The sequence below is a fragment of the Balaenoptera acutorostrata genome, chromosome 9 (assembly GCF_949987535.1).
Source record: "Balaenoptera acutorostrata chromosome 9, mBalAcu1.1, whole genome shotgun sequence".
Lineage (NCBI taxonomy): Eukaryota > Metazoa > Chordata > Mammalia > Artiodactyla > Balaenopteridae > Balaenoptera > Balaenoptera acutorostrata.
This window is the reverse complement of record NC_080072.1, coordinates 51,166,122-51,191,246: the sequence shown is the minus strand read 5'-3', so window position 1 is coordinate 51,191,246 and position 25,125 is coordinate 51,166,122. Positions and strand designations below refer to the sequence as shown.

Below are 25,125 nucleotides of genomic sequence, written 5' to 3'. Positions count from 1 at the left end.
TAAAGATGTGGGACTACATCAAACTAAAAAGCTTCTGCACAGCAAAGCAAACAATCAGTAAAATGAAAAGGCAGCTATGGAATGGGAGAAAATATTTGCAAATCGTACATCTGATAAGGGGTTAATATCTAAATATATAAGGAACCCATGAAACTCAGTAGCAAAACTCAATAGCAAAAACCCCACAAAAAACAAAAAACAAATAACATGACTAAAAAAATGAGCAAAAGACCTGATTAGAACTTTTTCAAAGACATACAAATAACCAATAGGAACATGAAGAGATCCTCAACATCACTAATTACCAGGGAAATGTGAGTCAAAAAAAAAAAAAAAAAAAAAAAAAAAACCACAATGAGATATCACCTGAAACCTGTTAGAATGGCTATTATCAAAAAAACAAACAAACAAACAAACAAGAGATAACAAATGCCGACAAGGATATGGAGAAAGGGGAACACTTGTGCACTGTTGGTGGGAATGTAAATTTGTGGAGCCATTATGAAAAACAGTATGGATGTTCCTCAAAAAAGTAAAAATAGAACTATCATATGATTCAGAAATTCCACTTCTGGGTATATATCTGAAAACAATGATATCAGTATCTCAAAGAGTTATATGCACCCCCATGTTCATTGCAGCATTATTTACAATAACCAAGACATGGAAACAACCTAAGTGTCCACTGACAAATGAATGGATAAATAAAATGTGATATAAATATATATATATATGTACATACACATATATATACATTTATGTTATTCAGACATAGAAAGGAAATCTTGCCATTTGTTACAACATGAATGAACCTTGAAAACATTACACTAAATGAAATAAGTTAAAGATAAATACTGTATGATCTCATTTATAAGTGGAATCTAAAAAAAAAAAACCAATCTCATAGAAACAGGGAACAGATTGGTAGTTGCCAGAGGTGAGGGGTTGGGAGTAGGAGAAATGGGTAAAGGTGGTCAAGGGTACAAACTTCCAGTTGTAAGATGAATATGTTATAAGGATGTAATGCACAGCATGATGGCTATAGCTAACAATACTGTATTGTATATTTGAAAGTTCCTAAGAGAGTAGATCTTAAAAGTTCTCACCACACACATACACAAATATAACTATGTGAGATGACAGATGTGTTAACTAACCTTATTGTTGTAATTATTTTGCATATATATGTATATTAAATCATTACATTGAGTACCTTAAACTTACAAAATGTTATATCTCAATAAAGCTGGGAGAAAAAAAGACAAATGTGGTACATATACACAATGGAATATTATTCAATCATAAAAAAGGAAATCCTGCTATTTGTGACAACATGAATAAACCTGGAGTACCTTATACTAAATGAAATAAGCCAGACACAGAAAGACAAAAACAGTATGATTTCTCTTATATGTACAATCCAAAAAAATTGAACTTTGGTAAGCATAAATTCATTTTCTATGTCTGTGGGTCTGTTTCTGTTTTGTATATGAGTTCATTTGTATCATTTTCTTTTAAGAGTCCACATATAAATGATATCATATGATACTTGTCTTTGGCTTACTATGATAATCTTGTGTGTGACATGCAGGTGTGTACTTGCATCACTTGTTAGTAGTTATTGGTGGAGATAAAAGTTGAGATACTATGAAATTCAGCCTTTATTTTACCTTTTTTTTTTTTTTGGCTGCACCACGGGGCTTGCGGATCTTAGTTCCCTGACCAGGGATTGAACCCTCACCCTCAGCAGTGAAAGCATGGAGTCCTAACCACTGGGCCACCAGGGAATTACCTCAGCCTTTATTTTAAAAGTGTGGCTGCTAATGGCTGTTTTTCTATAGGCAGTGGGGAGCCACTCATGATCTGATGCGTGTATGTTGGAAAGATAATCCTAGATGTGTATGAGACAGGAATGATGGGATAGACTGGGGCCCAATTTATTTAGGAAGCCCTTTGCAAGATACGTAGTAGGGATCTGACCAAAGGCCTAGAGATGGAGAGGAGAAAACAAAACTCGAATCACATAAGGAAGGCAGAAACATGTTTTAGTTGATCCAGATGAGTTTGGGGGCCAAATACAAGTAGCTTGTTTCATGGAGGGAATCACAAAGCAATGCAGGGCAGGAATATTGGTGTTGCAGGTCATTTGACATAGACCTCTGGTGACCTCCTTGCCAAAGTTTGCCTGCTGGCATCCTGACACCTCTGCAGAGACAAAGGTGGTTTGGAGTTCATGGGCAAAGGAGACAGGGCCAGTGGCTGAGAAGGGGAACCGACAGAGAGGTGCTGGTGTCCAGAGAGACCCATCTGGATCCCTACCAGCCCATCGTCAGTGGACAGAGGATCAGAGGGGCTGCATTTCTTCCTCCGTCATTGAAACCAGGATTGAAGAAGGGCCGCAGAGGTCCATTGAAGGCACATTCAGAGAAGGTGTAGATGAGGGAACCATGGTCAGTGATGTTGTAGAAGGAAACAGTGCTGGCCTCATAGTCTAGGAAGATCCCAACTCGGCGTGGAGGCACCTGAAGGAGGAGGGGGGTATGGGGGCAGGTGCCAGCCTCGTAGTTTTGTTTGTTCCATAGCCAAATTGTCCAGAAGCCATTGTTGGGGCTGAGCAAAAACTGCCCCTTCCTCTGCACGGAGTCTCTACAAACCCCCAGGTCCCAGGCCTCCTTTTCCGTCACATCTACCTCCCAGTAAACTTTTCCAGAGTCAAAGCGCTGGGCACCCAGGACCATGGGGTAGGTATCAAATCTCTCCTCATTTTCAGGCACTTCCTTCTGGGTGTTTCCAAGCCTCACTTGTCTCCGATTGTTTGAAAGGATGAGCCACGGATTGGCTGTATGTGGATCCAGAGTGATGTGTACTGCAGAGAGAAGACCACAGTCAGGCCAGGAGAGTGTGGGGAGTCAGTGACCCTGTGCCTGTGGTGGGGGGATGTGGATGAAAGGGTGACCCTGAGCCTCACTGGGTGAGGAAATGACGCCCTAGCCAACTCCGACCCTTGCCCTGACCTTTGAGGCAACCACCTTCCCTATTTCTGCCCCTGCCCCGCCTACTCTGACCTGCCATCTCTCCCCAACCCTGGGATGCACTGTGCATCCTCCTTATCCCCTTTCACTCCCTGCAGGCCAACCCCACAACCCTGGTACTGGCCTCACCTCCACATGTCCTCAGCATCTTCTTAACCCCGGGCACGTAGCACACATTCCTCAGGTCTGGGGAGGTGATGTCCAGCTCCTTCAGGTTCCAGGACTCACTCCTGGGGGAAAAAGAGTTAGAGACCCTGACTCCAACTCCTACCTCACCCTTCCCAAATCCTGTTGCTATAATCGCCTTTGGGGATGACTGATAATTTAATATAATGCAAATTTGCAAAAACACCTCCTGTGTTAGGATTCCTGAGGGTGAAGGGCAAAAGGAGGTAGGATTTAGTTTCTATCCAAGCCTTGCTGGCTACAGTGGGCCTCTGCAGCACCTGGACAGTCTGTATCTCCACTCCGAGCCTGAGGTCACCACGCAAGCACATTCTGTTTCATTTTACATCAAGGTGTCTGATATAGGCTGAATCACTTCCATGAGGAACCTAAGGAGTCCCACCCCTATCGTGGGTCTTACCCATGGCTCTTTCTGGGAGGTTTGAAACTGGTTAGATTCTTTTTAAAGAAGGAGTCCCAGCAGGCTGTAGACTCAGAACTTCCCTGCTGGTCATAACTTCACTTTGTGAAGACGTCACAGTCCAATTACTTTGGGCAACTCACCAACTGAGATGCCCATTAATTAGCCTTCTGAGACCAGAAAATATTTTATGGAGGATTGGGTCTTTGAGAATAGGGAAGAAGATGGGGATAACTTCAATGCACATTTTCTAACTCAAAACCATTTTTCACAGGTATATATGCCTCCTGCTGCCCCATCCTCTAACAAAGAAAACCTCTCCTTACCTTTCCAGGACACTTTTCACCTCCTGAGGAGAAAAGAGACAGAGAGTAAGATCTGGAGTCATTGGTTTAGGACTGAGACTTCAGTCCTGTGGGTGACGCGATGCCACCCTGAGGTCCACAGGACACTGCTCTCTGCCCCATCCCTCTGGGCCAAGGCCCAAAAGATGCTTCCGACAAGCTTGGAACAAAAGGCATGTGTGGGTGCTTGTGGGGGAAGCAGAAACCAAGCACGGGTGTGACTTACAGTTAGGGGAAGGAAGAGCAGCTTACAAACTCTGACTCAGAAAACAAATTAAAAAGACCAGATTCTTGGTGGGGGTGGGTGGGAGAGAAAAAAGGGGCAAATAGCCAGCCTGGCTGAGGCCCAGAGACAGTCACAGAGAAAGAATGGCCAAGTCAGCATGCACAGAATGCACAGAAACTGCTCTTATTTGTGGGCTTGCACTATTTGGGGAGGAAGGGCTGGCTAGTTAGAGCTCTGTCCTCTGCTGTAGTTAACATAGCCCCTGTCACGTATGTGAAACCAAAACATCTGAGAATATTCTGTGGCAGGGGTTGGGGTCCTTACCTGGGAACCGGCAGGCTCCTAGGCCCAGGCAAAAGTGCCTTAGAAAGCTCTGCTCAATGCTGGGCAGAAGCAAGACTTAGATAATGGGAAGAAGACAGCCTGCCAAGTCAAATCAATCCTGTGGGCTTTTTTGCACAAACCAGAAATGGCTTCATGACCATATCTGACCCCGAGACAGTGAAAAGGTGCGGGGAAAAGAGGAACCATAGAATGTTACAGCAGAGGGACTTTTGAGACCATCTAGTCCAAAGGTTCCCAAAGTGAGGCAAGCATATCATTGGTGGATAAGAGATGACTTTAAGTAGAACACACATCAATGAATTTATAAAAAATAGTTTAAAAAATTCATTAATGTGTGTTCTACTTAATACCTCTTACTGTTCAGGTGAACTTGGTTAAGCTATTTAGCTTTAGTCTCTCACTAAATCTCTTCACATCTCTGCACCTTAGTTTTCTCATCTATGAAATGGGGATAACAGTAGCATCCACCTCATTGCATTGTCATGAGGGACTAAACACCTGGCATGTTTTATGTGCTATTTAAGAATTTGCAGTTATTAATATTATTGTTATGAAATACATTAGAAAAGGTATCAGTAACATAACACATGGCTACTATTGCTTAGGACAAATTTCTTTTTCTTTTTTTTGTATAACTTGTTTAATTGTTACTAAACTCCTATTAGGTAAGTACTGTTATTTATATTCCATTTACAGATTAGGAAACAGGCATAGAACAAGCAAAGTTACAAGGATAGCCATATAACTCAATAATTCATGCAATTAGCATATACATCTAAGCTATATTACCAAATGAGAACACTGGCTTAGGCCAAATAAGGGAGAAACAAAGTTACATTTTAGGGCTTCCCTGGTGGCGCAGTGGTTGAGAATCTGCCAGCCAATGCAGGGGACGCGGGTTCGAGCCCTGGTCTGGGAGGATCCCACATGCCGCGGAGCAACTAGGCCCGTGAGCCACAACTACTGAGCCTGCGCGTCTGGAGCCTGTGCTCCCCAACGAGAGGCCGTGACAGTGAGAGGCCCGCGCACCGCAATGAAGAGTGGCCCCCGCTTGCTGCAACTAGAGAAAGCCCTCGCACAGAAAAAAAAACCCAAAAAACGAAGACCCAACACAGCCAAATAAATAAATAAAAATAAATAAATAATAATAATTAAAAAATAACTTGTTAAAAAAAAAGTTACATTTTAATATTTCTCTAAAATTCTCATTTCCTGGTCCTGATTTTCCTGGGAGGACAAAATTATGCTCACAGGGTTTAATTTTATTTTCTGTTATTTTACTTTTAGCTTTATTTCCTCATTTCCAATCTACTGTTTTTATGTTCAGTAGGTATTTCATAATATAAATGATAATAAAATTAACTAACATTTATGCAACCACATACTGTATTCCAGGTACTGTTCTAAGCATTTTATACGTACTGAAACCGAGCAGGACCCTGTGCGGCTTTCCCAAGAGCGGACCCTGTTTTTGCCCCCTGTCTCTTTTTTTCTTATTTTTTAAATTGAAGTATAGTTGATTTCAATTGAAGTACAGTTAATGTTTCAGGTGTACGGCAAAGTGATTCAGTTACACATATATATACATATCTATTCTTTTTCAGATTCTTTTCCATTATAGATTATTGCAAGATATTGAATACAGTTCCCTGTGCTATTCAGTAGGTCCTTGTTATTTATCTATTTTATATCCAGTAGTGTATATCTGTTAGTCCCAAATCTCTAATTTATCTCCCACCCCCTTTCCCCCTTGGTAACCATAAGTCTGTTTTTTATGTCTGTGAGTCTGTTTCTGCTTTGTAAAATAAGTTCTTTTGTATTATTTTTTTAGATTCCACATATAAGTGATATCATGATATTTGTCTGTGAGGACAAATTTCCTTTTAAACTAAATTTATTCAGGTAAAAGAGTGAGACAATTTAAAGAAAAAAGTAACATGCTCAAATCATTTGGGTAGTTCACAGAAGTAGCAGAATGTGTAAAGACGATAAACTTATGAATAAATCCTGGGGAACCCCTGTTATTTAGACCACTCCCTCCCCGTTGTTTCACAAATGGAGAAATTAGGTCTAGGAAAGGAAAATGACAACTTAGGGTAACAGAGAGAACTGGTGGCAGGGCTGGGGCTGGGCTACTGTCTCTTGGAGATATGTAATACTATAATATCCATTTAACATATGAGAAACCTAATCCTCAGAAAGATTAAGGTACTTTCTCAAGGTCATGAATCTGGTATGTATTAGAGCAGGCACTTACCAGAGATGTCCGTTTCTTTTAATTGCTGCATGGAATATTCCCACCTAAATTTGTACCTTTCCATGCCTTGAATGCAAACCACTCATGGGTCTGAATTCCAGTTTGTTTTATTTAAGAAAACTCCAGGGACCAAGTCTCTGTGTGCTCTGAAGGTAGCCCCGAAGAGCTCTGGCTTTTTTCAATTACTCCTTGCATCTCAGAGGGGAGCCCGTCCTCAGGCCTCACCTGCAGCAGTTCCAGCGCTGAGCCCCGACTCCTCCTCTCTAGCTCTGCGATCAGCTCCTGCAGGGCCTGGCTCTGCTGGGCCAGCCCGGCCTCTGTGGCCCCCAGGACTCTCAGCTCTTCCCTCTCATCCGCCTCCAGCTTCTGCAGTTGCCTCTGCTCCTCTTCAGCCAGGAAGTTTTTCTGTCTTACAAATTCTTCGTGAACCCTCAATTTGTGTGCCTCAACCTTCCCCTTTGGTGTCAATGGAAAGAAAAGAGGTGGTTTTTTAATCACAGTCTCCTAAGCTTTGGGACTGGAAGTGCCCATATCTATTTCTATTCCTCGAAGACTCACCACTCTGGCTCTGTCTGGGGATAAACACACACGTATACAGTTTTGCTGGGGAGGTAGGGGGCTGAGGCTCCTGGGACTAAGAGGGGAATGGGACCGGTGGGAGCGCACCACAGCTGCCCTCCAACCACAGCTGCATCTGCCTATGGTATCGGAGATTTCCTCAACCTCCTTCAAATCACCACCCAAACATGCCCCTTGGTCTTCATATCTCAGTGAGTAACTGAGGGAGGAACACCTGGCCCCACCGCCAACACCCTCGCAAAGACAGGCTCACAACCCCGTTCCTAAGTTCTGGGGGAAAGGAGTCTTTGGGATATTCTTGGCTTGCTCTCTCCTGCTTGTAACTGGAGGGTCACTCGATGACACAGGGTGACCCCTTTTGCCACCACAGCCTGACTCACCCTTCCCCGGTCCCAGATCTTCCTCTTCTGGGATCTCTTGGCCATGAGTTCCTTCCGCTCCCTCCTAGTCCCTGACATGCCCCACCTCCTAATTCCTGGTGCAGAACAAGCTGTAGCTCTCCATTACACTTTGGACCAGTGATCTGGACATGGTCAAGCAACCAACTGGTCAGACTGTTTTTCCTACCTTAGACCTTGATGGTTCCCTTAAGTCTGTTCCTCACAGCCCTTGTCGTTTCCTGACAGGCCAAGCCATTGGCATCTCTCCTGGGATTCCTCTGTCCCAGACACTGAGGCTCTGTGCTGTCATCTCCAGAGACTGGGCTCAAGCAGCAGGAGCTTCAGGGTATGTCTTGTCCCTCAGCACCTTCTCTTAAGACTCTCCATCTGATTGGGAGCTCTCTTTGAGCTCCACCCTTTTTTATTCCCCTCCATCAGGAGACCTAGGGGACAGTTGGTTCTTGGGGAGTGAGATATAGGGACTGGCGTAGCTATGGTTAGGGCTTTCTTGAGTCCAGGACCCTGGACCCTCCCCAGGCTTCTGATCTAAGATTCCCTTCAGGACATGACTCTTGCCTTCCAGGCTGCTTTCTTCATTGCAACATCCACTTCCAACTTCTCAGCCAACTCCTGCTTGTTCCTTAGTTTCTGTAGTGCCACCTGGAGCTTCTCCTGCAGAGAAAGATAGCAGGTTAATGTCCACTCAGATCAAGAAGTAAGATGCGGTGGCATGAGGTGGGGGAAGATCATACTGGTTCTTAAAAAAGTCTGAGCGCAGAGGATGAGCAAGAACTAGAGTCTGTTTGGGGTAGGAATTCTGTGGATGGGAAGACTTTGGAAAAAGCCTGATGTTTCTTACAAAATAGAGCCACACTGTTGGGGTAGTAGGGATGGGGGCACTACTCATTCTTAATTAACCAGGAGGCCACAAGGAAACATGATCCATGCAGCATTTTCCCACTGCATATACCCTGCTCCTGGGGAATGAGAAAATTGTGCTGAGCTTGCAATTCTCCCCTTAAATTAGACACAGAAGGCAGGAGACCCCCATCCTTTCCCCATCCCCTCAACTCCACAGGTGACTCTCTCCCATTCCCAGCCCTGGGGAACAAAGCAGTCATCAAGGCCCTATCCCCTTTCTACCTGTTCGCGCCTCCATGCTAAGGCCTCACCTGGTACTCCTGAGCAGCCTCCTCAATGGGGACCATGGGGTGGTCACGGTGTTTCTGGGACTGCGAACACACCCAGCAAAGCGCCTTCCCATCTTTCTTACAAAATAGGTGAAGTTTCTCTCTGTGCACCACACACAGCTCGCCTTGTGTGCCCTCCTTGGCATCCTGGCTGATTTTTCTGAGATTCTCCACCATGTTGGCCACCTGTCGATTGGGCCGGAGGTTCCGGAGCAGGAAGTGGTGCCGGCACACAGGACAGACGCTGCCCCCATCTTTCCCAACCTCAGAGATGCATTCCTGGCAGAAGCTGTGACCACATTCGATGCTCACGGGCTCCACCATGGGATCCAGGCAGATAGCGCACGTGACCTCCTCCCACATCATTGCCAAGGGCACTGCTGAGGCCATAGGGGTAATGTTCCTATTCAGCAGCACTGGGGAGATCTTCCAGTGGCCTAGTGGGAGGGAAGAAGAGGAAAGGAGGAGACGAGAAGAGCTGTGTGAGAAAAGCAAGACAATTCAAAGGAAACCACCAGGGAGAGTGAGTTGGAGGGGGTGAAAACAAGAAAAGAAAAGGAACTCAACCTGAATAACAAGAGCTTCTCCTCCACGGTCTGGTTCACTTATCCAGTCAGACAGAAGGGGAAACTGAGTCCCCAAAAGAGAGAGCAAAAATTGTTGAGAACCTGAGATACAGCTGCTTACAATTCAACTTTCATCATGTCCATCTCTTCTTAAGCTCTCAGTGCTCAGGCTTTACCTGTCCATCTTCCATCTCAGGCCACTGGTCTTCGACTCTGTTGAGAGCTAATCCTAATAGTAGCGACCATTTACCATGCACCTTCCATGTGCCAGGTGCTACATACTTCACGTAGATCTTCATTAATTTTTGCAATAATGGCAGGAACTATCTATATCTATCTATCTGTAATATGAATATATATAAGAATATTTATTCTTATATATTCTCATAAGTATATATGTATATCTGTATGTGCACGTATGTATATGTGTATATGTATATACATATGTGTACACACACACACACACATACACACGAATGTGTGGTTGATTGAGCACTCCCTGGGCTCTTCTCTCAGCTACTCTGAACCTGGCACCTGTCTTCGTTTCTTCCAGGGCATAGACCCATACGTTTCTAACACTCGAAGCAACCCTGTCCCTCTCACCTCCAGAGGGGGCCTTTTGGGGATGGGAGTCTCAAGGATTGCAGACCCACCCCACACCGGGCTCCCCTGGACCACCCTCCGAGCTAGGTTGCCATCCTAGTTCTCCCAGTTTCCCTGGGTCCTTCATCCCAGCTCAGGTGCCGGCAGCAGGGCAGCCCGAGCTCCTTCTTGGAAGTCAGGTTCACAGCCCAGCCTCCACCCAGGCAGCAGGGGAAGAACTGCTGGGTTAGGGTTGAGGGAGACCTGTTGCGAAGGGAAAACTGAGATCTAAGGCTCTAGGGGTGGGGACTGCTTAGGAAGGGGCTCTTCAGATCTGGGGAAGGGGGAGAGGTCCCCAAGGCAGGGCTGGGGTACCTCGGTCTAGCCAAATTCACTCACCTTTTCAAGGCACTTAGCAGATACTGGCCGGCTCCCTGTTTCACTTTCGATTTCCTGTCAAAGGCCAGTCTGAAAGGGAGGGGGCGGAGCAGGAGGAGAGTGGGAGGGGCAAAGGGAGGAGGAAGGAGGACGGGTTGAGGTGCGGCCTGAGACGCGAGCCGTGGGCTGGGGCTTTTTGGAGGCTGGGACTGAGTGAAAGCTCCGCAGCATTTAGTCCTTGCTTTGAGCTCCCTCCCGTGTCCCCATTGTCTAATAGAGTAAAATATAGTTGTCTGCTACGTGGAGGAGTCATGCTGCTTTATCTGACACTGGTCGTCACCCCACGCCTACGTGGTGTGCCCGCGTGCAGGAGCGGCTCTTAAGGAGGTTTGGATGGACAGGAAAGACCACCTTCTGTTTCCTACTTCCCAAAACAATTCCTTTTCAGGAGACTTGATATTCTTTTAATATCAGGGGGAGAGAGATTTTTTTCGCATTACCCCAAGGTGGCATCACATCAGTGAGTGGTAAGAAGGGACTTGACATTTATTCAGCAGCAACTGTGCACTAATCACTGAGCTAGGGATTTTCTCTGGCTGTTTTATTATTTTTATTATTATTATTATTAAAGTTGTGGGAAAATACACATAACATTTACCATCTTAACCAATTTTAAGTGTATAGTTCAGTGGCATTCAGTACATTCACAGTGTTGTACAACCATTACCACCACCCATGCACAGAACTTTCTTCATCTTGCCAAACAATAATTTCCCATTCCCTCCCCTCAGACCCTGGCAACCACTGTTCTGTTTTCTGTTTCTGTGAGTTTGACTATTTTAGGTGCCTCATTGTAAGTGGAATCATACAGTATTTGTCCCTTCGTGACTGGTTTCTTTTACTTAACGTAATGTCCTCAAGGTTCATCCATGTTGTAGCATGTAACAGGATTTCCTTCCTCTTTAAGGCTGAATAATATTCCAGTGTCTGGGTATACATTTTTTTTTTTTTTAAATAATTGGGCTTTGTTTGATATTTGGGTTTGGTTTTTTTTTTTCATTATCTGTTTTCGTTTTTTTTAATAGGGAGCTCTATTTTTTTATTAATTAATTAATTAATTTATTTTTGGCTGTGTTGGGTCTTCGTTTCTGTACGAGGGCTTTCTCCAGTTGCGGCAAGCGGGGGCCACTCTTCATCGCGGTGTGCGGGCCTCTCACTATCGCAGCCTCTCTTGTTGTGGAGCACAGGCTCCAGACGCACAGGCTCAGTAGTTGTGGCTCATGGGCCTAGTTGCTCTGTGGCATGTGGGATCCTCCCAGACCAGAGCTCGAACCCGTGTCCCCTGCATCAGCAAGCAGATTCTCAACCACTGCGCCACCAGGGAAGCCCCTGGGTATACATTTTGATTATCCATTCATCTGTCAATGGATGCTTGGGTGGATTCCATCTTTTGGCTATTGTGAATAATACTACTAAGTGAGGTTATATTATTTAAGTCACACAACAACTTAGCAATTCAGGGTTTATTACTCATATTACAGGAACGGACACAGAGGCTGAATGGAGTGAGGTGACTTGCTTTAAGTGACGCAGTAGGCATAGGTGCATGAGAGTTAAAGTTCCAGGGAAAATCCTCATTTTAGGGACAGCCAGGAGATAACAGGCTGCCCTGATAGTTCAGGCAGAGGCTGCAGGGGCAGCTGATAGAAATGTGGCTGTAGAGGAGGAAGGAGAAAAGAGGAAGGATGGTAAGGCTAGAAGAATTCTCAATTCCTTCTTACTCATTCTTTTTTTTTTTTTGGTCCCTGTATAACTTAAGGTAAAAGCATCCGTTGAACTTCACTTAATATTTTCTATAGATTTTGGAAACCTAAAGACAGTTCATGCTTCTTTGAAATTTCCAATTCTGTTTTTAAGAGAATTTGCTCAGTGAAAGGCTCTCAGGTGATATCCAATGTCCAAATTGTGCCACTGTACCCAGACTTAATTCCAGGAACATAGTCCCAGAAAGCAAAGTTGGAAACAGAGTTAAACAACAAACAAACAAACAAAAAAAAAAAAAAAAGAAAGGAAGAAGAGACTTGTATGTGAGTTTGAAAACACTCAGAAAATGACTCTGCTTCACATCACTGCAGACCCTTTGTGGTTTCCAGCAGGCACGAAGTATAAGTAACTGTTGGGGGGAGAACTGTAGAAAAGAGCACAGGTCTCATGATAGGGCAGACTGGCTTCAGTGCTAGCCTTGCTATTTACTAGTGACATGCCATTTCTCTCAGCATCAGTTTCCTCATCTATTATATGAGGATGTTAATACATACGCCACAGGGTTGCTTTGGCAAATGTTCAATACTATGCACACGGATCAATTAACATAATGCATACATAGCTGCAGCAGTTCCCACCTTGGCAATTGGCTATAAGACCAAAGTTGCCACTCATTCCAAATTCTCCTTATTCACTGCCAGCACTTTAGTACTTCAGTGTTCTTTTCCTAGTAAGGTGACCCAAACCTTCATTCCCGAAGGTTCAATATCAATGCTCCTGTCTTTAAGGCATTGGCCGTTGTTACTGGACAATGGTAACTAGGAATCTCTCCAATGCATATTTTAGGTTTTAGGCATAGTCCTCCTTGCCCCCATTATGTACCAGCAACTCAAGTTGTCTTGGTAATAGGGATGAGTCATTCCAGCTAGTATAGAAACCCCACCCTCTATTTCTTCAGTGGCTGAAGAAGCCCCAAAGAGCCAGGGGATAGTGGCAAATTCCTAGTTATTAGAACAGATTTTCTTACTCTGGTGGAAGAGCTTCTCCTTTCTTTACTAGACCCTTCGAACAGTGCTGAGCCCTATGTTGGTGGGGCGGGGTGTGGAGAGAAAATGTTCTGTAAATATTACTAGTTTGATGGTAATAGGGGCCACATCCACCTCCCTTCTTGATTCTCTGAAGAGTGTGTTTATAATGGATATAAAAAAATGCCATCACATATTAGTTGTTGATTTTAAGCATGTACCAGAATTTATGGGACAATCTTCCTATATCATAGGGTGGGGTTTCCAAATTGCTGCCATACCTGAGCCTTCAGCAGTACATCCCAGAGTTTTATTGGGCCAACTTTTTCTGGCTGATGGTGTACATTGTCAGACCACTGCATTCCACAGGGCAATCCCATTATCAGAATTCTTGGACTGTAAAATCAGTTCCTTGGTTGCAGGTGATATTGTTGGATACACAGATGGTGTAAGTCTAAAAATGGTGGTGCTGGCAGAAGCAATGTAAGATGGAAAATGAATCTGTCTCTGGAACAGTACCTACTTTGTGAGGACAAATTGCTGTCGGTTCAATGTAATTAACATTCCACTAGAAGACTGTCTAGATTCTCTTAGAAATAGGGAAAAATCAGGCTTCAGAGTTGGCCTTTTAGGTGCAAGTGTCGGTAGCAGCAGGGATATAATCTCTGCCTGAGCATGGGTTTCTCCTCAAGCTATCTGTTTACCACTACTGATAAAGACACTTGTATAAGAGCCCACTGAATAAGCAACATGTGACTGGGAAGAGGCTGATCAACATCCACAGGATGGGTCATCTTATTTACCTGATTATTGAGTGCCTTCTCTGTGTTGTATGTCCTCTGGTGTGTATTCACATGGGACAAAAATATTTTCTCTCTGGACCCTTTCCTAGACGTTCAATGCATACTTCTATCCATAACTCTTTGTTATCAATCTTTGAATCTTTTTCTTTTTCAGCCCTGGACCACAGGCCAACCTGTAAGACACAGTCAAGGTGGTATATATACATCATCTACATCAATTCATCTTTTTTTTTTTCAAGCAAAGCAGACAACCCCCTGCTTCAAGTTCTGTCCATTGGGAAGATTTTCCTTCACCATTGTCTTGCAGGATGATATGTATTGGACACTAATCTTGTGCACCATATCAGATTCTCTTGAACCCCCTCTTATTCTCTTAGCACCCTACCAGTGCTGGGTTACCACTCCATACACACACTTTCGGATTTGGATGAGACATCACGCTGCAGGGCATGGGATCCAGATTTCTGAGCAGCGGTTATAGGCAAATGCCACAAGCAAAAAGTGCAGGGAGTTAGTTCTCCATGAGGTGAACGTTGATAGGAGAGATAGAGAGAGTGGGACTGATAAATTCCCTTCCTTTCTCTCCCGTGGACTACTTCTAGATGAGGCTCCTTGTTGCCGTTCTGATGAGCAAACCCACTGGCCAAGGAGCTTGTCAGGTCTTTTTTGAAACTCATTATGAATCATTATCCAGTGCGATAATGCATTGAATTGCATTGTTTTGCATTTTTTCCTTGCCTCACTTCCCTTTCCCCCAAGGCTGATTGTCCTGGTTCTCTTTTTTCTTACCCTCACTGCCTGCTGAATAAAGGTCACTAGTTTAATCATACCTCAGGTTCATCTAGAGGATCTGGTCAATCTTCCTCCAATATTTGCAATGCCTAAACCCAGTTAGAAACCAGATCACAAAGGAGCCTGGGAAACCCAGCATTCAGGAATTAACCTCTTGCAATAAAGAGGGAGAAGGGATATATTTGAGAGCAAACATGCAAATGACTGGCTCGGTGTTTTATACATATCATCTTATTTATAACTCTCTAGATAGTCTTATCATCTCAGTTTTATAGAGTGGATGCTGATGCATTTAGAGTCTAGGTACCTGGCACAGGGTACCTAGTTTAAAAGTCAGGAGTTTAAGTTCTGCTTGATGCAATATACAATGATCTTAACTATAATCCAGGCAAGTCTTTTGTTTTTATGTATTTAAGGCAAACGTATCCTTAAAGTCTCAACTCAGACACCATCCTCTTTTATATAAAACCTTCCCTATTCCTCCTTGTCTACTAAAGGAGAAAGTAATATACCAGTTTAGTTTTTACACACATTTACTCTTTTTTTGAGGCATAAGCTACTAGAGGATAGGATTGATGCCTTTCTAATCTCTGGGTAAAGCACAGTGAATAAAGGGACCCCAAATTTGTGAACCATTTCAAATAATATTGGATAATTTAGATTTTAGAATGAGTAGAATGGGGAGCAGTCTCTCATAAGAAGATAGAATTACACTTAAGTTTCACCTGCCTACTTCCATTTATCATTCTTTATCCCATCCCTGATTTGAGAGCTGACCCTTGCATTAGCCATATTTATTACTTGTAAGGCAAAGAAAACATCCTAGAATTAGGTGCTGGAAAAGCTAAAGAAAATATTGCATCAGAGAGATGTCAGTACTTCAACAAACAGTTAAGAATTCATTAAAAAATGATCTCTTTATCCCTAGAAACTGAAATATAAGAAACTCCAAAATTTCTAAAATTTCAATGAATGAAAAAATGGTGTGTAATAGGTATAGGAAGGCTTATATTGGGGTGTGGCCCATGGAGGACAGAGAGATTGGTCTCCTGGTCGAAAGAACCACCTGGAAAACCCCAGGAACTGCTAATAGCCTCAAGCAGACAGAACCTGGAAATATCCTGTTCCCTAATCTGCAGGAAACACTGGAATCTGGAGTGGAATAAAGAGGAGTTAGGACTCACAGATATAGAGAACAAACAGTGGTTACCAGTGGGCATGGAGGGGAAATATAGGGGTGGGGGGGTGGAGCTTGCAAACTATCGGGTGTAAGACAGCCTCAAGAATGTATTGTACAACACAGGGAATATAGACAATATTTCGTAATAACTGTAAATGGAAAGTCACCTTTAAAAATTGTATAAGAAATAAAAATGAAAATAAATTAAAAAAAAGAGGCGTCAGGACATCCTGCAGTGTAGCCTGACATCTCTACATTGTCTTCTTTTCATGCTAGAGAGAAAGGAAGAGAGGATGGCTTTTCTACAAAATAACTGACCAACTTTCTCAAGACTCTCAAGGTCATGAAAACCAAGGAAAAATTGAGAAACCATCACAGACCAGAAGAGACTAAGGAGACATGATGACTAATTGGGATATAGTACCTACATTGAATCCTGGAACAGACAGAAAACAGACACTAGTGAGAAAACTGGTGAAATCCAAATAAAATCTGAACTTTAGTTGATAGTAATGTACCAATATTAGTCCCTTAGTTTTGACAAATGTACCATGTTTATGTATTATGTTAACATTAAGAACACTGGGTGAAGGGTATACAGAAATTCTCTACACTATCTTTTTAACTTTTCCATAAATCTAAATTTATCCCAAGAAAAAGTTTATTTTAAAAGAGCCAAAACTCTGACTCTGAGTGGTGGAGGAAGTGTGGCATATGGATGGACAATGCAGAAGAGTCCAAGCAGATTACTGAAGCCTGTTCTCAATTTCCTATTGGAAAGGAAAAGGGAGTATGTATGGAGCTTATATGATGTGTCAAGTTCCTTTCTGAGTGCCTTTCTATTGTAATATAATTCTAACCACGATCCCATGAAATAATCATTATTCCCGGTTTACAAGTGAACCATGAAAGGTTCAAGGAGTTAAAGTCATTTGCTCATTATCACACAGCTGATGAGTGACAGAGCCAGAAATAGATCACAGCTTTTCTACATCATGCTTGATGTATGATCCCTGAGGGTATTAACAGGTGAGAGGTATTGTTTCATCATTATAACTGTTTTCAACCACCTTCATTCCCTAGGTACAGGCATAAAGTTAGATAGAAAACTTTTCTCCTTTCCAACACACTCTCCATGTTTAAAGCACTTACACATGTCTCTTTGGTTACATGCCTGATTTCTCATTCTCTCTAGAAATGGAAATTCCTTGCAGCCTCTGTTGCCCCAGGAGGACAGACTACATCCCAGTCTCTAACTATTACCGACCAGGGTTCTTGGCCTTCCCCAATCAATAGAAATTGACTAGAAGCCAGACAAGAAATTCAAGCAAGGCTTTACTGGGGCCCCTGCTGCAGCAGGGGGGAGTGAGAACAAACAACAGGTTCCCTTGCTTGCTCCCTGAAGGGGGGGGCACGTTTGTTCCTTATATGGGGTGAGGGTAGGGGTGTGTCCAGGGGTCACGCCAGAGGGGTGGCTTAGGTGTTTTGCCCACTGCTTAGGTGGTGTGTGCAGGGGGCATGCTCAGTACCCTGCTTTTGCTCCCGACCCCCTGTTTTTGCTCCAGGCTCTTCAAAAGTGGCAATTGGGTTTTTTTGGTCTCTTTGTAACTTTTGGGTCCAGAATTTGCCCCATCTGGGCATGCACGCAGTTATTTTTAGTCCCGTACAGTTTCTTTGTATTTTGTTGCTTGAGGAGAGGTGTGTCCAGGTGCAAGCACTGCAGCACTGCAGCAAAGGGCCCCAGGTTCCAGCCTGTCTCTGAACCATCCGCTTAGTCCTCACCTGCCTCCGTTTATCGCTGGGCTATTCAGGGGCTGGCTCTTTGGGAAGGAGCAGGCGCACTTTAGTCTCCTTCTGGCGGCCCCTGGGAGAAATCATCAGGAGGTAGTGCTTGCTACTTCCTTCCAAGTCCCATGGCTGCCTGGCCCAGCACTCAGGGGGTTCAGGAAGTTCAACTATGAAAATCTCTTGGATTTGCACGCAGATCTCAGCAGACCTGTTATTTCCCTCCCTCCATCAGGAGGATTATAAAGTACTGGTCTTTATTGACACAGCAGAAAATGCTTTTCACAAACACCGGTTCAGATGAGAGGAGACGCACGCTCTGGAGCCATGGTGAGTGCCGGGACCGGGGTGTCAGAGCTGGGGACTGGGGTGTCAGAGCTGGGGCCTGGGGTGAGGGCACTGAGCCTGGAGGCCTTGCACCACTGCCCTACACCAGCATTTCTGCCTCTGGGCAGCACTAAATGGTCTCTGCTCAGGGCAGGCAACTACCCTCCAGGTCTTCCCATAACCTGAGAGGTGAGAGTTACCTCAAGGCCTTTGCCGATCCTCCTTCTTATAACATAATGGGCTGGGGTGGGCATCAGTAATGAGTTCTTATCACATCAACGTCCTTTCTGAGCTTGACAGTTCCTTGCTGAGAAACATGGTCACCTCATGATAAAAGGAAACACTGACCCTTCTCAGTCTTCAACCAACTAGCCAAACTGACACAACAAGCTCCAGATTCCCCAGATTCCCCTGCAGGGGTTGCTCCTTGCACAGGCTGAAACTGGCAGGTTTCCTGCAGCCTACTGTGGGGCTTCTGACTATGGGGCAAAGACAGTCATAAAGGATAGACTCTGCCTTAATTTGGGGTCCAGCTGCGTGAGCAAACCTCCCCTTAGGCAGCATATTCTGACAAGTTGTGGCAGGCATAGAAGGCTCACTTTCTAGCTCATCCTCAGCTAACTCAGGGTGAGAAGGCTGGTAGCTCTGTAACAGCTGATCAGAGTTAACGCTCATTAAGGGATTAGGAATTCTTGGTGACCTTATTTAACCTCAGCGCGACTCAGTGCGAGAAATTTCCCTTTTACAGGTGAGAACGTTAGGACAGAGAAGTGTTAAGAAATTTGCCCATGGTCATATAGTTAATCAGTAGTAAAGCCAGGATTTAAACTCAGGCAGTCTGGGTCTGGAGCACATACTTCTACTCTGTACTGCCTACCCTGGATAAGATATATGTAAGATGCCAACCTATCCCAACCTCTGAAATGCTAATGTGAGGAGACTCACGATTTTAATAGAACATCCATTATTCATGCTATTTAAGACATTCAAGGAAGTTAAAGAAATATCACATTTACAGACATATCAGACATCCTTAGCAGATTTATCTTTGTTAATCCTGGAGGGAGAATCATAGAAGGCTGTGTTACAGCGTCTTCACAGGTACTGGTGATTTACACAAACAGGCCTCTAAACCAGATTGATTCTACCTGTCTACCTACTTACCTATCTACCTAGCTATCATTTTAACTTAAATATTATTCAGTACTAGAGACATTCTTGGTCCATTCCAGACCCTGGCATCTCTTCCTAAATAACCAGGCTTCACCAGTTAAGTCTAATCAAGGATTTTGGTTGACAGCTTTTGAAATGAGGCAACACTTATATAGTCAGATTTGAAGGGGGTCTCCTGTTTAAAAACATTTAAAGAGATCAAGTAAAGAAAAGAATTTTTAAAAGACTGATGGGATCAGATTTATTTAATAATCATGATTTTTTTTCTATATGGATCCCAAATCTATAAACAAACTAAGACTTTTAGAGGAATTCCAATTTTATTCCTTTACTCAGATTTCACAGTAATTTCATTGATAGCTTTCAGGATTTAAGTCTTGTATTAAAGTAGTGGCCTCTGAGCATCTCTTAGTTTATATGTAGTGTGGGGTGGACATCTCTCCACACATTCCTTCTTCAGCCCTAGAACATAATAAAGCTTCAAACTTCTAGAAAGCAGCAGGAGATGGAGGGGGTCTGAGTTGTTTCTGAGGAGCTGGAACCCCTGCAGACAGGTAGTGGCTTCCCAGTTACAGGTACCCGACCTAGACAGGTTTGTGCTAAGCTTATTGCCGAGCAGAGAAGTATTAGAGCTAATTTTGGCTAAAGCACAACAGAATCAAGGGCTTGGGGAAAACTTGGATCCCCATCTCCCGATAGTTTTTGCTAGGCTAGGACTGCAGTGTCAGGGCCTATTTTTCTGTAACCTCCCTTTTGGCCCTAGGCCTGGGGCTTCTTCAGTCCCAGGACTCAGCTGGCAAATCCAGAGGCTTAAAGCCTTACATCCCCTTGGGCATTAGTTGCCATAGGAATCTTCTTGTGGGAAGAGGGTCTCTAACTTTCTCTAAGCTGGGTCATTTCTTTTTGGTGGCTCATAATTTGGCCTTGAGCCATCTGGGGACAGACTTCCTTGATTAGATAAATATAATCTTTGCACTATTCCTGGTCTTCTGGAACCTGGATGAGTAAAATGGTGGAGGGGCAGAGAGTGTAGTTTAATTTTTTTCACTCATCCTTGAAAGGCTCTGCTAAGCATTGATTCTCTCTCTCCATCTCTTTCTTTCTTTCATTGTTTCCTTCCGCATATAGTTTTATCACGTTTTTCTTTTGCTCTCTCAGGAGATTACTTCTTTGAGGAGAATATTCTTCTTCCTAAGCCATAAGCCCATAACTAAACTCATGCAGTGTGCAATACAGAAATTGTCAATAAGCACGTGGGCCCCTTATAGTCTTAGAACTTCAAGGATTGATGCATATAAGCAGTCAGGGAGGAGGTAGGAGTGGTAAATGAGATCTTATAAATCTGTAATCCTATTTCTTCTTCTTTGGGGATGAGAATTTGCAGCTTTCATAATATTAATAACCATCATAGCTAGCAGACAGGCAGCATAACACAGTGCTTAAGAATGTAGGCTTGGAAATACAGCACAGGGAACTTGACTCAATATCCTGTAATAACCTAAATGGGAAAAGAATTTGAAAAGGAATAGTATATGTACATGTATAACTGAATCACTTTGCTGTACACCTGAAACTAACACAGCATTGTAAATCAACTACATTCCAATATAAAATAAAAATTAAAATAAATAGAAATTAGAGGGAAAAAAAAGAATGTGGGATCTGGAATCTGACTGCTTAGATTTAAACCCTGGCTCATCCACTTTCTTACTTCATGATCTTAGGCAAGTTATTCAGCCACTTGGTGCCTCAGTTTTCCTATATGCAGAATGGGAATGGAAATGATTCCTACCTCATAAGGCAGTAAATACTTGATAAATATCAAGCATTATTATTTTTAAGTGCTTATTATGTGCCAGGCACTATGCTAAGTGCTTTGCATGTATTCTCAATCTCTATATTGATTTCAAGAGACAAATATTATTTTCAAAGATTTTAGAGAGGAGAGTGCTGAGGGATGGACAGATGCATGAGCTTTGGAGTCAAATGGGATGTTCTTGAAGCCAGTCTCTTCTGCTTCCTCTTAATGGGGTCACTGCCAGGTTTCCTCATCTCTGAGGCTCTATTTCCTCATCTACGGAAAGGGGATGATGCCACTCACAGGCTTTGGAAGGAGGTGGACATCATGAGATAAGGGGTGTGAAAATCCTAGGTGTCTCTGCTTATTGTTACATTTTAATAAATGCCTACCGTGTGCTAAACAGTTTATAGTCTTTCCCACGTTCATGACCACTCTGTGAAGTCAGTGTTATTGTTCTTTTTTTTTTTTTTTTTACATGATGAGGGCACAACTTTTTGGTGGACTCCTTGTCACCCTGCAGCATTAGAACGGGGGAGGAGGATGCAGCCTCCCTTGTATCACACACTGCCGAATTCTTGGGTGCAGGTGGGCTGTGCAAGGTAAATTGGTCATTGCATTCAGACGATGAGCCACAACCTGTGTGGAAAAGTTGGAAGAACTGGGAGTGATGGAAGCAGAGAGGCCTGGCTGGACTGGTTTGAAGGCCACTTCTCTTAGCTTATGACTTCACTCTGGTCTCAAACCTCTGCATCTGCTTTAAAGGGAGATGGGGTTGGAGGGAGGGGACAGAAAAACTGGCCTTTAAATTACCCGGAGGACAAAGGCCACAAAGTGCCAGAATTGCTTTTTCTTATATGAAGCAGTTAAGCAAATAGCCTTTGTTTTTAGGCCAGCTTGGATTTAAATCCTGGATCTATCACCTAACATCATGACCTTGGGAAAGTTACTTAGCCTCTCTGAGACCCAATTTCTTCATCAGAAAATGGGAAAATATCCCACAGGGTCAGAGGATTAAGTAAGCATATGTGTAGAGAGCATTTATAAAAGACAAATGTGTTGTTTTCTGACTCTTACTATTATTTAGTAAAAAAAGATAAACTTAGGACCCTGAAGAAGTGTCAGAAACCAAGGGACCTGGCAAAAAGGGGAAAAAATAGGGTAAGGCAAGGTGGATTTAACTCCAGCACAGTAATGCAGGGATCTCTAGGGACCACAGAGAAAGAGCATGTCCAAGTTGCTTGAGAAGGTCCAAATGCTTGAGAAGGCCATTCTGTTTTTCAGGTGGGATTGTGGGCACTTGGTTGTTATTTTACTCTGCTGTGGACAGAAGCTTTGTGCAAAACTATATGATGCCATATGGAATGACAGTCCATGAAAACATTGCTCTCAGGTGGGCCTCAAGCTGCTATTTTTGTATGGGTTAAGTTGCATCTGGAGAAAAAGCCTTTCCGTTTGGGCTCTGGCCTATCAGATAATGTATGTCTTGCCTGACAGTTTGGGAAATGTTTCAGAGCTTTCTGATGGCACGTGGCCTTGAGAATCAGGGCTGAGCTGAGATCAGGATCATTCACTTTGCCTTACAGCAAGTTATTCAGCCTGAGACTTGGCTCCTTACTGAGAAGATGGTAGGGAACATCCTTACTCAGTGTCTGAACATAGTCAATAGATGATAGCAATTACTCTTACTATCATTGTGAATAATCATTATCAGAAACCAGTTGGTGGAATCGCACATGCTCATATTGGAACCAATAAACACATTCCTTTAGTGGACTCCTGCTTTACGTGAGCTTTCATTGCTATATGCTGTTTCCTGGCACAGTTCTTGACACATAATGGGAAGTCAGTTTAGTAAGACGGTGATTGTAAAACATAAATCAAACCATCTATTCATTCCTTCAATAAATAGACATAAAGTTGAGTGGAGGGAGGCAGACAGAAAAGAGTATATATATAGATACTGCAAGATATGTACAGGCAAAATCAGGATAGTGGTTATCATTGAGAGGATGGAGTGACTGGAAGGGGTAACAAGGGAATTCTGGGAGGCTGACAATATTCTGTTTCTTGATCTGGGTGCTTGTTACACGGGTGTGCTCACTTTGAGGAAATTCATCAAGTTTTACATTTAGGAGATGTAGGCTTTTCTATGTGTATTTTATATTTCAACAAAAAAGACATTTTAAGAATTATCAAATATGATAAGTTTGATGAGTAGAATGATAGCTTATGAGTAGCATTTATAAGGCTTAGGGGAGAGGTTGACTGTATAGGCTACAGATGACAGATGAACAAGGTCCTTCCCCTTCTGGACCCAGTATAAAGATCTTGCTTAGACCTGATCCTGCAGCATCAGGGACCATTGAGGATCATTAAATAAAGTCATGGTAGGAGATATATTCCTGAAACAAATATGATCACTGTGTTTCCTCCCCAGGCGCATACTCATTTCAATGTCCACGCTTGCCTTTTCTTCAGTGTTCTGATCATGATTAGAATGGAAATTTAGAAGGTGAATCAGAATACAGAAAGACTGAAGAAAGTGGGATAGTTAGGAGGCTGTTATAATATCAGGGGAAATGATGGTGATGTTGGCTAGATTATTTTCATTGGGATCTGAAAGGAGGGGATAGTTCAAAGTTGACTTGGGGAACGTATTACAGAGTGAAAAGAGATTCTAGTTTGGTTTTTTTTTTTTTTCCTGGAGTTTTCATGGATAACAGGAAAGGGAGGAAGGCCCAACAGGTCTTAGAGGGTGAACTCGGGGGAAAGGGGAATTATAATTTGTGGTTCTGCTGGACGTTCAATTTACAATGTACACCAATGCACACCAGTGTGAAGGTGCTTAATAGACAAATGGAGACAAACTTTCCCATTGCAGAGGAAAGAAGTGGGGGAGGCTTTGCAGCCCAAAAGTGTTATGTGAAGTAATGGGAATATATGAGCTTGCACACTACACTCTGGGCTCCTTGCTAAATGTTATTAACCCTGGGGTTCTGGAATCTCCTGATTCTCTGCCTGGCTCTGTAGGTGCTGCCCCTCAAGACCTGTCAGCCTCACCCTCCAGCCCTCAGCTCTGGAGAGCTTCAAAGCACTTGGTGCTGTCGTAACAGCTTTTATGATAAGAGGGATGAAAAAAAAGATATTTAAGAGAAAAGTGCCTTCTAATTAAGCCCATGGCCATAGGACTGTCTCAAAGTCAAGGTCAGAAGAAAATGTACAAGTTTAAGCAGCCAGTGAGGTGGAGGTGGGATTGGGTAAGAAGGAGTTTAACAAAAGTGAATTCATCTCAGTTCCCGTCTTGTTTACCAGATTTAGCTTCAAAGAACTCTTGAATACTTCCTCTAGGCCAACCCACCTTCACGGGAGAGAAATTTGTCACTGTTGAGCACATTGGAAAGAACCTTTGCGCTCCAAAGGCATTTCCAGAAAAGAAACACAGAAAATGTTGGTTCTTTAACAGCACCAGAGGAAAAAATTACCAGCCTCCTCAGAGGGTGGTTTTGAAAATACATCATTTGTTTGAATGTGTCTCTTTTGTTAACAGGTAGGTCACACTATGGAAAACCTTTCTCTAAGAATAAATAGAAATGGAGTCTAAACTGCTTGTTCCTAACATCATACTAAATTTAAATAGAAAATTATTCTCCCTTCTTCATTGTTTATTTTGAGAATACTGTCTGGAGAGAGGCTTTTGTGTATAGCTTAAGTGAGAAAGGAGGTTGTTTAGGCCAAAGAGAGAATAGATGCTGAGAGTCTAAAGCAATAAGCAGAGATTAGCTCATAAAATTTATTCAATATCACTTTATTCAAGGAGAAGATTAAATTATACAGAAAATGGAGGGAATGGAGCTCCTCAGAGGAATGAGTTTTCTCTCATGGCCTGAGAAAGTGTGATGGGGCAGCTCTTCCTTTCCAGCCCTTAGTACTTGGTAGGGACTTTATAAGTGATGATCAAATGAATGAATGCTTCTTACATATAGGGTGGACAGCTCCCTCCTGGAATCACT

At 43.2% G+C, this 25,125-nt stretch overlaps 1 protein-coding gene across 1 annotated transcript; it reads right to left on the bottom strand.

The window, feature by feature from the left end:
* Positions 1-2,033: 2,033 nt before the first annotated feature.
* TRIM21 (tripartite motif containing 21) lies at positions 2,034-10,557 on the bottom strand. Its single transcript, XM_007173628.2, has 7 exons — positions 10,487-10,557; positions 8,922-9,376; positions 8,326-8,421; positions 7,016-7,246; positions 3,945-3,967; positions 3,162-3,262; positions 2,034-2,866 (listed from the first exon to the last, which is right to left on the bottom strand). The coding sequence occupies exons 2-7, from the start codon at positions 9,327-9,329 to the stop codon at positions 2,316-2,318; spliced, it is 1,410 nt and encodes a 469-aa protein (XP_007173690.1). The 5' UTR covers positions 9,330-9,376; positions 10,487-10,557; the 3' UTR covers positions 2,034-2,315.
* Positions 10,558-25,125: the final 14,568 nt, after the last annotated feature.

Excerpts from the sequence above, each read along its gene's own strand:
- TRIM21 (XM_007173628.2), bottom strand. The coding sequence starts at position 9,329 with ATGGCCTCAGCAGTGCCCTTGGCAATGATGTGGGAGGAGGTCACGTGC. Across the intron at positions 8,422-8,921 it reads AGGCTGCTCAGGAGTACCAG|GAGAAGCTCCAGGTGGCACT; the intron begins GTGAGGCCTTAG and ends CTTTCTCTGCAG. Across the intron at positions 3,968-7,015 it reads CAGCGCTGGAACTGCTGCAG|GAGGTGAAAAGTGTCCTGGA; the intron begins GTGAGGCCTGAG and ends TTTTCTCCTCAG.